The sequence below is a fragment of the Phyllostomus discolor genome, chromosome 5 (genome assembly GCF_004126475.2).
Source record: "Phyllostomus discolor isolate MPI-MPIP mPhyDis1 chromosome 5, mPhyDis1.pri.v3, whole genome shotgun sequence".
Classification (NCBI taxonomy): domain Eukaryota; kingdom Metazoa; phylum Chordata; class Mammalia; order Chiroptera; family Phyllostomidae; genus Phyllostomus; species Phyllostomus discolor.
The window spans coordinates 117,707,125-117,723,060 of record NC_040907.2 but is presented as its reverse complement, the minus strand read 5'-3'; the positions used below and the strand labels follow the sequence as shown (position 1 = coordinate 117,723,060).

The following is a 15,936-nucleotide window of genomic DNA, read 5'->3' as shown; positions in this document are numbered from 1 at the left end:
ACAAAGGGCAACCCTATATTAAAAATGGGCAAAGGACTTGAATAGCCATTTTCCCAAAAAACAGAAACATACAAAGAGCCAACAAATATGTGAAAAGATGCTTAGCATCACTAGTCATTAGGTAAATCCAACTTAAAACCACAATGATAGACCAGTGGACACCTAATATAATGGCTATTATGGAAAGACATGGTGAGCATGTGGCAGCAGGAAACTGTTATATAAGCATTGCTGGTGGGAAGGTAAAATGGTACAGCTGCTGTGCAAATAAATAAATAAATAAACAAACAAATTAAATAAATGGTCATTTTTCAAAAATTTAAACAGAATTACTATTTGAATCAGCAATTCCATCCCTAGTTATGGACCCAAGAGAAATGAAAGTATGTGTCCACACAAAAGGGAATGAAGTATTGATATATGCTATATAGTGTGGATGAACCTTGAAAACATACTAAGTGAAAAAAGACACAAAAGGCCACATATTGTAGCATTCTGTTTATATGAAATGTCCAGAATAGGGAAGTCCATAGAGATGGAATTATCAGTGGGTTCAAGGGGTGGTGAGAGGGGAAATGGGAAGTGATGTTTACTAGGCACAGGGTTTCCCTTGGGCTGGTTGAAGTGCTCTGGAATTAGAGAGCGGTGATGATTGTACAACATGGGGAAGCCACTGCATTTGTACAGTTTAAAATGGTTAAGTTTGAATTTTTTGTTACGTAAATTTTACCTCGGTTAAAAAAAAATGTTTTAACTTGAATGAGCACACAAATCCCCTGGGAGGGAGCTCATTAAAATGTAAATTCTGATTTAGGAGGTTTGGGTGGGGCCTCAAATTCTGCATTTCTGACAAACTCCCAGGTTAGGCCGCTGCTGCTCATCTGTGGCCATACTCTGAGCAGCAAGGCTGCCCGAAGGACACTTCCACTGCATCATCGTATGATTCTGGGCTTCAAGTGCCTCACCTCTGTGGACCATGCCTGCCCTGTCCGCCCCTATAAAGAAGGGTGGCTGAAGCACAGAAGGGATGGGGGTTCCCAGGTCTGAGCCTTTAGGGGGATGTGGGCCTCAGGCTATGGGAGTAGATGGGGAAGGGGCTGTGGCTGTAAGGGTCACTCTGTCAGCAGACACAGATCAGTGGAGTAGCTTTTATTTTGTACAAAGCTGAGGAAGAAAGGCCAGACGCAAGGCTCCATTCTTAAAGGAGAGCTGTCGGATGGGTGTATTATTACTTCCAGTTGCTGGGCAACACCATCTCCAGTGCTCAAAAATGATCTGAAAGAAAGGGAGAGGTTCAGAGAGAGGGCATGCTGAAGGCACCCTCCCCTCCCCTCCTCTTCCCTCCCCTGAGGAGCTCCTGTGCCAGGGAACAAACACAGGACTCAAGGAGGGAGCAGGGTGGCAAACTCTCCACTGGCTGGTCAGAGGGATGCTAGTCTTTCCTGAAAGACTAGCACACAGGTGGTCCTTGGAAGGGACAGGAAAGGAACCAATGAGCTTGGAGGCAGCTGCTCTGTGTGAGGGTGGTGGTGCTAAGAGTGGACCTTGGGAGAACGGGGAGCTCCTCCAGGTGCCCTGAATGATGCTGGGCTGCAGCCACTCACGGATGGGGGCGGGGACCAAGAACACTCGGGTGAGCTAGGGGAAATGTCTTCCCACTTCTGCCCCACAGAGGAGCTGGAGCCATGGCTTGTTCAGGCTATTACCAGTACACCTATCCCCATCCTGCTTGCCCAGCCTCAGAGGATGTCATCTCTGCCACCTGAGACACTACACTCACCATCTCCCAGGAGATCAGGGGTTGGGCTGAAGGGTCCCTGGGGCAGGTTCCAGGCCAGCTCCTCCAGCTGGTTCATCAGGCCTTTCACTTCTGCCTCCAGGTGCTCCACTGTCTTCTCTACCTTCTAGAGCAAGGAGTGATGGGAACAGTGTGAGAGGAGCCGAGGATAAGAGTAATACCAAGTCCTGCTTCATCAGGAGCACTGGTGGTGCAGTGGGGAGAGAGAGCTGGGTGCCAGGGGACCTGGGTTCTTCTGGGTCAGCTTCTGTCCTTGCCTGACTCCTGTTCCCCAGATGACAAAATCTTTAGGGGCTCCCTCTCTATGGCTGCTCCTGACTCTGGCACTCTGGTTTTTCTTAGTCACAGGTGTGGCGTGACTAGGGATCCTTCTCTATTTTTAGGACTCATAACTGGGAGTGCACATTCCTTTTGTTGCTCTGCCTCCTGGTGGCAACTCTGCCAAATGACAAGTTTGGGATTTTGAAATTTATTCAGTGTTTTTTTTTTCATGAATGAACCCCATTAATAGTCTAGTGAAACCTACAGACCCCTTCTTAGAAAAATGATTTAATTAAAAAATAAAACATAGGATTTCCAAGGACACCAACTGCATATTAAAATTAAATTTTTGATATGTTTTTTTAACTTTTATTTATTGATTTTTAGAGGGAGAGAGGAAAAGAGTGAGAGAGACAGCAATTTGTTGTCCCACTTATTGATGCATTCATTGGTTGATTTTTGTGTGTGCCATGACTGGGGACTGAACCCACAATCTTGGCACATCAGGATGGCACTCCAGCCAACTGAGCCACCTGGTCAGGGCTAAAATTTATGTTTTATTAACTCACTAAACAACATGATCTACCATAAGGTCTAACAACTACTTCAATTTTGACATACTAGTTAGAATAAATGATATGTTGGATACATTGAGATATTTGCAACAACTCTAACGGGATGAAATTTTCTGATTTCTGTGATAACAGAAATCGTAGTACTGTCAATATTACTATGGTTTGTGGTATTTATATGAAATTGAAATGCTAAGGTTTTTGAAATAAAGTATAATTTTCCCCACACAAGTTTGTAACCCCAGGTTACATACTTTGGCTGTATAACAAAATGCAGTGACTGACCACCTTTCCCACTAGCAATTTCTGGCTGGGTGTCAGCAAGGCCCTAGGGGTGGCAGGACCCTTTGGGAGCTGGTCAGCCTGACAGCCCAGGCAGGGCAGGGAAATGTTTAGCCTGCCAGCTCAGTGGCCAGGCAGCAGGATTGGCCTGGATCTCCCTAATATTCCAAAGCAAGGTTGGTCTGAACACTATAAAGCCACCAGCCTGGCAGGGGGACCCAAAGAAGCATGTCCTCCCAGGTCACCCTTGTCACCTCCTCTATGACGTCTAAACGGCCGTGGACAGCCATGTGTGTGTCACACCCTGTGCTTCGAGCCGGGTCTCCTCGGGAGGGGATGAAAGGTTCAGCAGCTGTGGGAAGACAAGTCTTGTAACTGTGGGGACCTTTGTTTTCTTCGTTAACACTTGAGATTCCTGTAAAACACTGGGTTCAAGTGAGGTGGGGTCTGAAAACAGTCACAAAGAGAAGCAAAGGCAGGCTCAGTGGGGGTCAGGTAACAAGTATAGGGCTGCCCCAATTGCTCATTTGTCTCTGTGGTTTCTATGAGCTCACTTACCATCCAGGTGGGCTTCCTCATGGAGGTGCTGCCTGAGCTGGTTAAGAAAGGAAGAAAGTCTCCACCAGAGAAAATGGCATGTGCAAAGACAGAGAAGCATGAATGAGCAGGGCTCATGTACCAACCCTGGGGAGTTCAAAGTGGCTGGGAAGTACAGGGTGTGTGGGAGATGAGACTTGAGAGGTAGATCATAAAAACCAAGCCAGAGGCCCTAATAACCAATCATGATGCTTGTTATGGGGTTTAACAGAAGGGTCACATAGTCATATATGAATTTTTAAAATACAGAGACTGGATTGGGGGACTTTGTCTTTGAAGGCAGGAAGTTATTGCAGTAATCAGGGTAAAAGATGAGGAAAAAGGAGGCATAGCAGTAGGAACAGAGAGGAAGAAAATGTGTGGAGATTTTAAGAGTAGCATTGACACCGGTAACCAGTTAATAATAGCTGACATTTGATGAGTGCTTACTATGTACCACAAAGTGTGTTAAACAGATGTATTAACTCAATCAAACTCTATAATAATGAATTATTATCCTTAATTTATACACAAGGAAATTGATACACAGAGGGGTGAAATGATATGTCCAATGTCACACAGCTAGTAAGTGGAAGATCTGAGGTTCAACCTGTTCAACCCTTGACTCATCATTTCTCTCCCCAATGCTGGTTCTCCTTGGTTCTTCTTGGCACTATCAACCTTCATACCAGAAGTCTTACACCCCTGGTTCTGAGCTCAGGTGTCAGAGTTGGTGGCTCTGAGATGCCCATGGGTCATCAGAGTTGGCTGGAACTTTGAAGAATGCTGACAGAAGGGAGGATACTCTCCCAGAAAGTAAGAGAAGCAAAGAGCTTTACAGAGGATGAAGTGGTCAGTGTGATCTACAGCACCCCAGAGGTCTAGCAAGCTAAGGATGAAAAAACAGAGTGACAGGAAAGTCACTAGTAAATCCACCCCAGCACTTTTAGTGGACTGGTGGAAGCAAAGTAAAGTTTAGGTTGCAGTGGGATGAAAGGGAAGGAGGGATCAGAAGGTAAAAATCTGGATCCTGGAAAATGTTTCCATGAAGCTTGACTGTGAAGAAAGGGAGAGCAGAACACAGGTCTAGAGAAAGTTTATTGTTTCTTCCCATTTTCTACTGCACTGAAGAAACACAGCCATGCTTGTAGCCCAAGGGACAAGAGGAAGAGAGGAGAACTGAAGGAATGTATTCAAGAGAGGCCATGCAATCCAGAAAGGGGTGGTGGCAGTAGAGATAAACATGGAAGGAAGAGAGAAGGAATGCAGCAAAAATGGGTTAAAAATTCTATTTCTAGAGGGAGTGCCAAAAGTTGAATGAGTTCCCACCTGATGGGCTCTACTCATTCTGTAAAGTAACAGGAGAATCATTTTGCTGAAAAGTCATGTAGGGTGAGGAAAGAGGAGAGATGGTTGTTGAATTTTCAGGAGTTCTGTGAGTGGGCTGTTAAACACAGTTACTAAAATAGAAGCCATGGTGAGAGCATTGACAGCACACCAGTGGGGAGCTGGAATAAGGAGAGGGCTCCCAAAAGGGGTGAGGAGAAGAAAGAGGCAGCGCAGGAGGACTGCAGTATGACCTGGCATCAGTGAGGATCTTTGGAAGCACCAGTCCTCCCCCAGTGCAGTGCAGAGCGGCAAAGATGAATGGCTAGATGGAGCTGAAGCCTGGAAGTCTGCAGGATGAGTGTGGTGGAGGGCAAAGGAGCAAAGGAATTGAGGGTTTGACTAGCAAGGGGTTGAGAGAATGAGCTCTGGAATCTTGCTTGGATAAGGAAGAAAAGAGGCCAATAAGTAAACCACGGGGAGAAATGGAGGGGCTGAAAGGATTGGAGGTCTTGATATGATGATGAGAGAAACAAATGGAACAAGTAGTGAGGGATACTGCAATTTTAGCTTTTAAAGGTGGAGTAGCATCACAGTCACAATATCAGGGTTGTGGCTCTGGATATGGACATCTGAAACACAGGGGGTTAACAGTTACTGCACTTGGTCTCCGTAGGTGCAAAACTTCTGAACTTATAATGTGTCAATTGGGTTGTCCAAAGAGACATCTAAAGTTACCTAAAAGGTTGGGAGGTCTTGAGGTAAGAATGGAGATGTTAAGCCATTTCACTGGTGATGAATGTGTCACTCTGAGAGGTTGAGTGACTTGCCCAAGATCACATAGTCAACAAATGACAGGATCCCAAGCAACCTGGCCTTCTCCTGACACCTCCTCAGCAAGCTGGCCTTCTGATCTCTGCTGGAATCACTAGATTCTCTGGTTCCAACTCTATCTAGATCATAGTTCTTGTATTCAGGGCTGAGGACCATGAGCAAAGACGAAAATCCCTTCCACTTTGAGCATCTTTTGTGGAGAACAATTTGTTTTACACCCTTCATTTCATTATTTCCCTCTACTGAACTTACAAAAGCCTCTTCAAAAGACAATGGTCTTCTGAACTTCTGGCCAAGATGGAGGCATAGGTAGACACACTGTGCCTCCTGGCACAACCAAAATAAGGACAACAACAATTTAAAAACAAAATAACAATCAGAAATGATAGAAAATTGAACTATAAGAAAGTCTGACAACCAAGGAGTTAAAATAGACACAGTCATCCAGACCAGTAGGAGGGGCGGAGTTAGACCTTCGGGTGGAGAGGGGTCTCAGCAAAAAAAAAGCAGTGGCACCAGATGTGCAAGGCAGCAGCTGACAAACCCCGGGAGCACAAGACAGCAGCGGGCGGGCCCTGGGCACACAGGCAGGGGATAATAGACCACAGGCCCAAGATGGCAACTGGCAGACCCAGCAAGGTGGCGATTGTGAAGTGGGGCATAGTGTGCAAGGTGGCTGGCTGATCAGATGGCCCCACATTTGCATGCAGATAAACCAGGCGAAACTGAGGAGCAAGACAAATCGCGCAACTCAGAGTCCCAGCGCAGGGAAATAAGGCTCAAAACATCAATTGAAAACACCTGTGGGGGTTGAGGTGCCAGGAGGGACTCCCAGCCTCACAGGAGAGTTTGTTGGAGAGACCCACAGGATCCTAGAACATACACAAGCCCACCCACACAAAAGGCCCAGTTTGCTTGGGGGAAACAGCAGAAGGGACTGAAGTCTGACAGAGAGTGGAGCAAGAGCCATTGTTCCCTCTCAGACCCCTGCCCCACAAACAGCGTCACAACCCAGGGACCCAGGTTGCCCCCACTGGTGAATACCTAAGGCTCTGCCCCTCACTATAGAACAGGCACAAAAAGACAAAAAAAAAAAAAAAAAAAAAAAAAAAGACCCAAATGGAAGAACAGATCAAAGCCTCAGAGCAAATACTACTAAGCGACGGAGAGATAGCCAATCTATCAGATGCACAGTTCAAAGCACTGGTGATCAGGATGCTCACAGAATTGGTTGAATTTGGTCGCAAATTAGATGAAAAAATGAAGGCTACGCTAAGTGAAAGAAGGAAAATGCACAGAGAATCAATAGTAATGGGAAGAAAACTGAGACTCAAATCAATGGAGGGGACCAGAAGGAGAAAAGAAACAACCAAACAGAAAAGAATGAAGAAACAAGAATTCAAAAAAATGAGGAGAGGCTTAGGAACCTCCAGGACATCTTTAAACGTTCCAACATCCAAATTATAGGGGTACCAGAAGGAGAAGAGGAAGAGCAACAAGTGGAAAACTTATTTGAACAAATAATAAAGGAGAACTTCCCCAATCTGGCAAAGGAAATAGACTTCCAGGAAGTCCAGGAAGCTCAGAGAGCCCCAAAGAAGTTGGACCTAAGGAGGAACACACCAAGGCACATCATAATTACATTAGCCAAGGTAAAAATGAAGGAGAGAATCCTAGAAGCAGCAAGAGAGAAGGGGACAGTTATCTACCAAAGAGTTCCCATCCACCTGTCAAGCTGATTTCTCAAAAGAGACCTTGTAGGCAAGAAGGGGCTGGAAAGAAACATTTCAAGTCATGAAAGGCAAGGACCTACAACCAAGATTGCTCTATCCAGCAAAGCTTTCATTTAGAATGGAAGGGCAGATGAAGTGCTTCTCAGATAAGGTCAAGTTGAAGGAGTTCATCATCACCAAGCCTTTATTTTATGAAATGTTAAAGGGACTTATGTAATAAAAAGAAGAGAAAAAACATGTGTAGTAAAATGACAGCAAACTCACAGTTATTAACAACCACACCTAAAACAAAACCAAAAGAAACTAAGCAAACAACTAGAACAGGAACAGAACCACAGAAACAGAGATTACATGGAGGGTTAGCAACAAGGGAGTGGGAGGAGGAGGGGGTGGAAAGACACAGAGAATAAGTAGCATAGATTGTAGGGAGAAAATAGACAGGGGGAGGGCAAGAATATTATGGGGAATGTAGAAGCTAAAGAAGTTATGACACATGGACATGAACTAAAGGGGGGAATGTGGGTGGGAGAGGGTGTGCAGGGTGGAGAGGAATGAAGGGGGGTAATAGGACAACCGTAATAGCATAACCAATAAAATATATTTAAAAAAGACAATGGTCTTCTTGTTGACTTTGGGTAGGGAGGGGGATGTTATAATGGCTCTTTGGTTACTTTTTTTAAAGGGAGTGTTTTAGAGATCTATACCAAAATATTTACAGATGAAATTCTATGATGTCTTGGATTTATTTCAAAACAATCTAGTCCTGGGAGTGGGATGAGGCATAGGTGGGAGTGCAGAGCAAACAGGATTGGCCAAGATTAACAACCATTGAAATTGGGTGATGGGGACAGGAGAGTTCACTGTACTCTTCTCTCTAGTGTTGTACATACATATGGTTTAACATTTTTCATAAGAAAAGCCAGTTGTCTGTCGGGTTGTTGCAAAAAACCCCAGAGACTATCATGGGCTGCGTGCACTCATGGAAAATGTTTAGGGCTGGGGAGGGGTGGCAGGGAAACGCGGCCTAAAGGGCCCTGCTCCATTCTGGGCCACATGTCCTAAGCAGGTATAGTGGTAGCCAGGATGAAGGGACTCCAAGTTTTGACTCATTTATCTCAGTGGAAAGAACTGGGGAGCTCAGTCTGAAGAGGAAAGGCTTCAAGGGGGCAGGAAGAGCAGTTCTCACCCACAATGAAGGCTGTCGCGGAAGAGGTGGCTGCCCCATTGTGGGTCTGTGTCCACACTCACCCTGTATAGATCTGCCCAGTGCCTTTGGCCAAATTTTTCCCCTGAGCCTTGCCTGCCCTCTCCCAGAGCCTAACCTACTCTCTGCCCCTCTCCCAAGCTGAGGCAAAGAGGAAGCACCATGGCTCTGTCAGCCAAGTAGAGATCAGCCAACTTTGTAACTCATGAACAACATGAATATGCCCCTCCCACTGGCCTAAAACATACTGTTCTTTATGTGTCTGTGGTGAGATCTAAGTTGGCTCCAAAACCCCTCCAGGGATAAGGCTGGACTGACGTTGCTCTCTATATTACACAGCACTAATCTCTCACATCTGGATAGGTCTTTGCCCTGAGCTCCACCGCCCAACTGTCCATGAGCTCATCTGAGCCTCCCGACCAGTTCACAGAGAAAGCTGGGGCAGAGCCAGGGACAGAGCCAGGGCCAGGGCCCTCACTCTGCACCACAGCTTCCTTGCCCACGTGGGTCTCCCTGGCATTGACCTCAACACATGATGGCAGAAAATACACTGGACACCCATGTTCTCAGCCCAGCTCAGCCATGAATTGGTGTGAGCCTGTGAGAAAATTTCTCCTCTTGTCTCAGTCTTTGCAGCTTTCTCTGTAATAGGGGTAGGAAGGCCCAAAGCACTGCAGCCCAGATATAGCTCATCCGAGATGCTGCTGGGTCTTTCAGAGCCTGCTGAGAGGCCTCAAAAATTAGCTACAGCCCTGACCAGTGTGGCTCAGTGGGTTAGGCGTGGTCCTGCCGAACCCAAAGGTCACAGGTTTGATTCCAAGTCAGGACACATGCCTGGGTTGTGACTAAGGCGTGTACAAGAGGCAACCAATTGATATTACTCTCTCACATCAATATTTTTCTTTCTTTCTTCCTCCCCTTCCCTCTCTCTACAAATAAATAAATAAAACCTTAAAAAAATTAGCTACAAGGATAGCACTGGGATGAGTCAAGGACAAATTGCTTCCTGGACCAGAACCTCCAGTAAGGCAAGACTTGGGTGCCTTCTATTTTTTTTTTTTTGAACTTGTACAAATACACGCACACATATACCTTGGAGCTGTGGCTTCCTTCTCAATAGAAAGGGGCTCAGGATAATGCCTGCTTCATGAGGCTTTTATTTTTTATTTTAAATATTTATTTATTTATTTTTAGACCAAAGGAGAAGGGAGGGAAAGAAATATCAATGTGTGGTTGCCTCTCACAAGACCCCTACCAGGGAACCTGGCCTGCAACCCAGACATGTGTGCCGACTGAGAATTGAACCTGCAACCTTCTGGTTTGCAGGCTGGCACTCGATCCACTGAGCCACACCAGCCGGGGATTCACGGGGCTTTTAGAAAACTCCAACAGGAGAGGAGTGGGGAAGCCTGAAGGATTACCATGCTCCACCCTCAGTAGCCAAGGCTGTGGTTCTCATCTTCCCTTCCTTCCTCAGCTCCCTCCCTCCCTGCCTGGCCTATGGGGAAATGAACCTTTTTGGAAGCTGGTTGTTTTCCCTGGACTGGCTCCTGCTCAGGGCCTTTGTGCAACCTGGACAGTGGCCAGGGGTAGAATGTCATGAGCTGGTGAGAACAGGCTGCCAGTAGAGGCCAGAAGCCCAGGGGGAGGCACTGGGCTAACTTCCCGAGTTAAGGAGACATGGTCACTCATAAGCAGAGGAGAACTTTTTCATCTGGGACTCAAACACTACGAAAGCACCCACAACTCATTTCTGCCTTGCCAGGCGATGACAGGCACTTTCTCAGTGGTGATGCTGGAAGGTGCTGCTGTGCCTCCATCAAAGATGCACTGCATGACCAGCAACTGTTGTCACTGGGGGGTTCATTATATTTGACCACATTCAATATAATAGAATAATAAATTTTACCACATTTGATGTTTGTATTAAACTTTGTGATTCATTCAAAACCATCAGTGGTTTTTGATTATTTTTTTAAAGCAAAAGAACATTATTTTCAAGCAATTATGTAAAGAACTCCAATCTGTGGAACTGCTCTGGCTGAAACAGCAGAGGGATCCTCAGATCCCCAAAGAGCTCAGACTCTAAGGAACATTTTAGTTTAGTTTAGTTTAGTTTTGTTTTGGGAGAGACACGTCCTGCTTCCTTGGTCTCTAGTCCTTTTCCAGACATGGATTTAAGCCTTGCTGATCACACGGAGAGCAAAGCAATGTCATTCCAACACCTTCAGTATCTGGTTAAGTTAATATTTTGCCTAGGACACAAATTAGGCTGCTGTAACAAAGAGCCCCCTAAATTATACACGTGTTTATTTCTTTCTCATGTATCCGTTCAGAGGCAGACTGGCTGGTGGTCAAGGCTGTCGGGCAGCTTGGCTCCCTCAGGCCATACAGAAACCAAGGTTCCTTCTATCTTGGAATACTGGGCTTTTTAATTCACTGGGTTATAATGTACTAGAACATTCCCAAACCCCCATAATGTGGAGAAGGTCTAAGAAGCCACCTGGGATAAATAACCTCTCTCCACACGCTGTGAGGAGAACGCAAGGCTGGGAGTTGGGGACACAGTGATATCGTCACTGCTTACTGACTGTGCTCTTTGCCTCACACTAGCTTCCTTGTCTGTGAGGGATCTGCTCTGCTCTGCCTCTTTGCAGGATTGCTGTGTTGATCACAGGAGATCCTGTATTTGAAGATGCTTTGGAACTTCCAAGGGAGGTACAAATGCCATGCAGGGCATTTACCAGGTGAGCTGAAGACTGAGTAGGTCAGTGAAAGTGCCCCATGGCTCCCTCCTCCACATGGGGTCAGTGCTCTTGGCTAGATCACTCCAATCAGCTCTCCTCAAGATGGGGTGGGGTTGGGGACACCTGCTCTAGAACTAAACCCATGCAGATGTCCAAGGGATGCTGGGAGGAGCTTCTCCAACAAGCACAAAAAGGGCTCAGTGCTGATCCAGCTCTCTGGGCTCTCTTAAGTCAATCCCACTTGTTGGGGCCTTAGTTTCCTCACCTTTAGAATGGGCATAACCATATTCTACTTTCAAAGCCACTCTTGGTATGTGATCACTTACTATGTGCCAAGCTTTTTGTTGACTGTTTAAATACATTACTTATTTATTCTATCTGTAAGCTCATTACTCATATCTTTTATTTTTACAAATCAGAAAACCAACAATCAAAGACATTAATGCCCCAGATTACACAGCTAGTAGGTGACAGGATTTGAATCTGAACTTCCCGACACTGTCTATACTATGCCCTGGCAGTGGTGTGACCTTGTGTAAGTTCCTCCCAGTTGAAGCCTCAGCTGCCTCTTCTAAAAATGAGGGGTTGGACAGGTGTGGGGCAAATGGGACCTGTACACTTGACACCTTTGCAGCTGTCTTGAGGCCCCACAAGAGCCCAAATGTGTGCCTTTGACCCAACTGTCTTTGAGTGCTTTGCTCCCCACAACATATATTTTTGTAAGAAGAAAAGCTGTGATCCTCACCACAGCCCTTCAGGATCTTCCTCTTTCTCCTATAAAAGTAGGATCCTGAGGGAAGTCAGGGACCCAGAGTGGTCAGTGGTGGACAGTGAGAGCTCCCCCAATGGGCCCGGAGGCATAGGTGCAGGGGGTTACACTGGTTAAAAGGAGCAGGCTCTAGCCCTGGCTGGCGTAGCTCAGTGGATTGAGCTCGGGCTGTGAACCAAAGTGTCGCAGGTTCGATTCCCAGCCAGGGTACATGCTTGGGTTGCAGGCCATAACCCCCAGCAACCGCACATTGATGTTTCTCTCTCACTCGCGCGCTCTCTCTCTCTCTCCCTCCCTTCCTTCCCTCTCTAAAAGTGAATAAAAAAAAAGATATAAAAAAGTAAAAAAAAAAAGGAGCAGGCTCTAGGATTCCAGGTCCCTCTGTTGGCAAAACAGGAAAGAAACACTGCCAAAGTCTGAACCTAAGAAAAAATTCTCTACAAGTGACACAAAACAGTTTGCCTCACTCAATACATAAAGGGTTTTTACAGATCAATATGAAAAGTCTCAATAACAATTGAAAAGTCAAAAACAATTTACAAGGAGTTGTAGGAACAACCAATATGCATTTGAAGAAAAAGTTCACTCTTGGTAGTGATTAAATAAATGCAAATCAAGACAATAGAGACCATCTAAAAGTATTCTTGCAAAAAAAAATTCTAACTGGGATTAGAACAAGCTTCTAGATCTAGCTACTAGTTTATAGACAATACAGGGGCAAAAAGAACATTTAAATATTTGAGGGGTACAAACAGCCAAAACCTAAATGTGGAAAACAATAGGACAAACGACCAGTTTCCTTAACAAATAAATTTTAAGAAAAAAGAAGGAGAAGGGAACTTACGTATTTAAAGACACTTAACAGACATATCAACCAAAAGCAATGTATGCATCTTATCTGGGCCAAAGAAAGCAAATGTGGCAAAATGATGCAATCGGGCAGCGGAACTCTGAACATCTGATGATGTTAAGGGATTCTGGTCCTCTTTTAGGTTGTAATAATGGCATCGTAGGTATGTTTATTAAAAGATTACTTATCTTTTAGAGATACATCAGGAAATTTTTAGGATGAAAAATATGATATCTATAATTTCCTTCAAAATAATTTACAAACATACCTCAATTTATTGCACCTTGCCAATATTGCATTTTTTTTTTACAAATTGAAGGCAAGATCCTCCACCAGCAAAAAAGATTATGACACAGTGAAGATTCAGATAATGGTTAGAATTTATTTTTATCAATAAAGTACTTTTAAATTATTGTTTTTGTAGACATAACTATTGCTCACTTAACAGGCTATGGCACAGTGTAAATAATTTGACTCATTTTATTGCAATAGTTACATTATTGTGGTGGTCTGGAACTGAGCTGACAATATTTCTGAGGTCTGCCTTTATATCCAGAAGATTTCATAAATGAAAGTTAAGAAAAACAGTGGTACATTGTGTGAAGTTTTATGTGAAGTTCACAAAAATGTGTGAACTCAATGTGAAATTACATGAACACATTTATGCTTTCCTCCTTTTTCTTAATGTGTAGCAATGAGCATGCATAATCATAAAGAAAATAAAAATGATTGTAAATTAAAGATTATAGATATACATTATATACACACACATACATACACATATATATACACACACATACACACGCCCCAGTTGTGGCTACCGGGGCCACAGAAAGTCACTTGTGGGCAGGTGGCCAGCTCCTCTCTCAGGGAAGACCCAGAATCTGCTTTGTGTCCTCAGCTCCAGGGGGTGGGGACTGCCAGGGGAGGGGATGGGTATAGAAAAAGAAGGTCGTGCACTATGCTGAACCACTCCTCCCACAGCCTGTGAGCTCCTCTTTACAGGTGAAGAAATTGAGGCTCAGAGGGATCAGTTGGGGCTGTCTGAGGGGAGGAGAGAAGGATCCAATGCATGTTGACATTTGGGTGCTTCCTCTTTTGTCTAATGCAGGCAGAGAGCTCTGTGGGTTGGGTGTCATTCTTCCTAATTTACAGAGGAGGACATAACCTTAGAAAGGTGAAGTGACTTACCCAAGGTCACTCAGCCAGGGTTGCCCTGATCAGGACTGGCCTCGATTCTTTCCCTGGTGCTTATTCCCACAGCTCACTGTGCCCTGAGGTGGACTAGGGTTGAGGCCTGCCATTCAACTAACACAGGGGACATTGCCTGGGTGAGTCAACACCCACTTGCTCCAGGTTGATGGGGGAGCAGCCTGGCCTCAGGGGAAAGGGCCTGACTGAGGGCAGGCAGCCTGGATGCTTAGTGCAGGCTCTGCCTTGGCACCACCATGAGACCTGAGTTTCCTCTCACCTGGACAACTGGGATGAGCACCAGCTGCCTCCTGCTGAGGCCTTTTTGAGACATTGAGTATGTGGGAACAAGGCTTGTAAACTGTAACATTGTGCAGTATGCAGAGTCTTGGTGGGGATGAGGGGCAAGGAAGGAGCATCTATGTGTACAGAAAACAAATATACCTGCAGGCACCTGACCTGAGGCACCTGACAGGTGAAGGGGCAGCACTTAAGACTGCTTTTGGGGGATTGTAGAGGGGACAGTGCAAGGCAGAGAGCCCAGCCAGCATGGCACCCAGAGGGCTTCTCCCTCCTGCACCCCTTCTTCCTCCCCTCAAGGCAGCTCAGGCTCTCAGAGACCTCTCTGGCAGCCTGGAGACTGGTCTCCTCAACCCACCTGTGGAGCCTCTTCAGGCCACCTGACAAGTGAAACAGGGACCTTTCTCCTTTCTTCTGGGCCTGCCTGCCTGTCCCTGACTGGTTGTGCTGGGCCAGGCCTGGATCACCTGCCTGTTGAAGCTCAGTTTCCAAGGCCCAATAAGACCAGGCCTGGGAGCCTCTGGACCCTCTGGAGAGAGCAGGGTAGGGGTCAAGGGCTGCCCCTCCTTCAGACGTGACCTCCCACACTGTTATACTTGTCTCCTCCTCTCTCTCTCCTTCGTCGTGGGGTTTCTCCGCAATCTCTCTTCCTTTTTGGTCTCTCAAATCTTTGTCTTTTCTGCTGTATTCTCTTCCCGCCCCCATTTCTCTTATCATGTTAAGTCCTCTATTTCTTTCCCTCTTGTTCCCTTTACCTCTCAAACTCCTTTTTCCTTCTATCCCAGTTCATAGCTCACAGTTCACACCCATCTGTTTCTCTCCAAAGTCTGCCTCAGCCTCTACCTTTCTCTCTCTATTCTTCCCTCTGTCCTCTCTCTAATCGTCTGTCTCCTGCCTTTATTTCTTTGCCTTTTCCGATCTTTCTCTTATCTCTCACCATCTTCCTCTATTTCTCCATCTCTCTCCATCCGGCTCTGTTTCCACGTCCCTCCCTCCTCCATCGCTCTCACTCTTCCCTACCTCCCCGTGCGCGTCTCTTTGGAGCCCCTGCCCGTCCAGGCCCCACTCACCGACGTCCGTGCCCGGGGCGCGGAGCAGAGCGATCCCGGCCAGCGCGCAGAGCAGGGTCCACATGGTGCCGTCTGCCCGTCACAGCCCTCCCCGGTATCGCACGGAGATCGCGCCGGCCCGCCCGGGAGGAAATGCTCTCAGTCCCGGCCAAAATTCCTGGGCGGCTCCGGGCTTTCTGGCTCAAGCGAACCCGCCCCCTTCAGAGGCCCCTCTGCACCCTACGGGCCCTGCGGAGCCCAGAGACCCGGCGGGCGGAGGGTGGACGCGCCAGCCTTGGTGTCTGCTGGGCAAGGGGGTCCGCCCTGGAGTCCGCTTCGCCTCCTGGGGGCCTGGCAGAGTAGAGGGAGGAGGACGAGGGGGTAAGGGTAAAAGGAGTGGGCTCCTGGCTACCGCTCCCGGCCCTGGAACATTCGTTATGAGCC

The 15,936-nt window shown here is 46.4% G+C and overlaps 1 protein-coding gene across 1 annotated transcript; it reads right to left on the bottom strand.

The window, feature by feature from the left end:
• Positions 1-483: 483 nt before the first annotated feature.
• Positions 484-15,805, bottom strand: PLAC9 (placenta associated 9). Its single transcript, XM_036026753.1, has 4 exons — positions 15,514-15,805; positions 3,168-3,265; positions 1,781-1,904; positions 484-1,275 (listed from the first exon to the last, which is right to left on the bottom strand). Exons 1-4 carry the CDS (start codon positions 15,575-15,577, stop codon positions 1,265-1,267), a joined length of 297 nt encoding a protein of 98 aa, XP_035882646.1. The 5' UTR covers positions 15,578-15,805; the 3' UTR covers positions 484-1,264.
• Between the last annotated feature and the right edge of the window lie 131 nt (positions 15,806-15,936).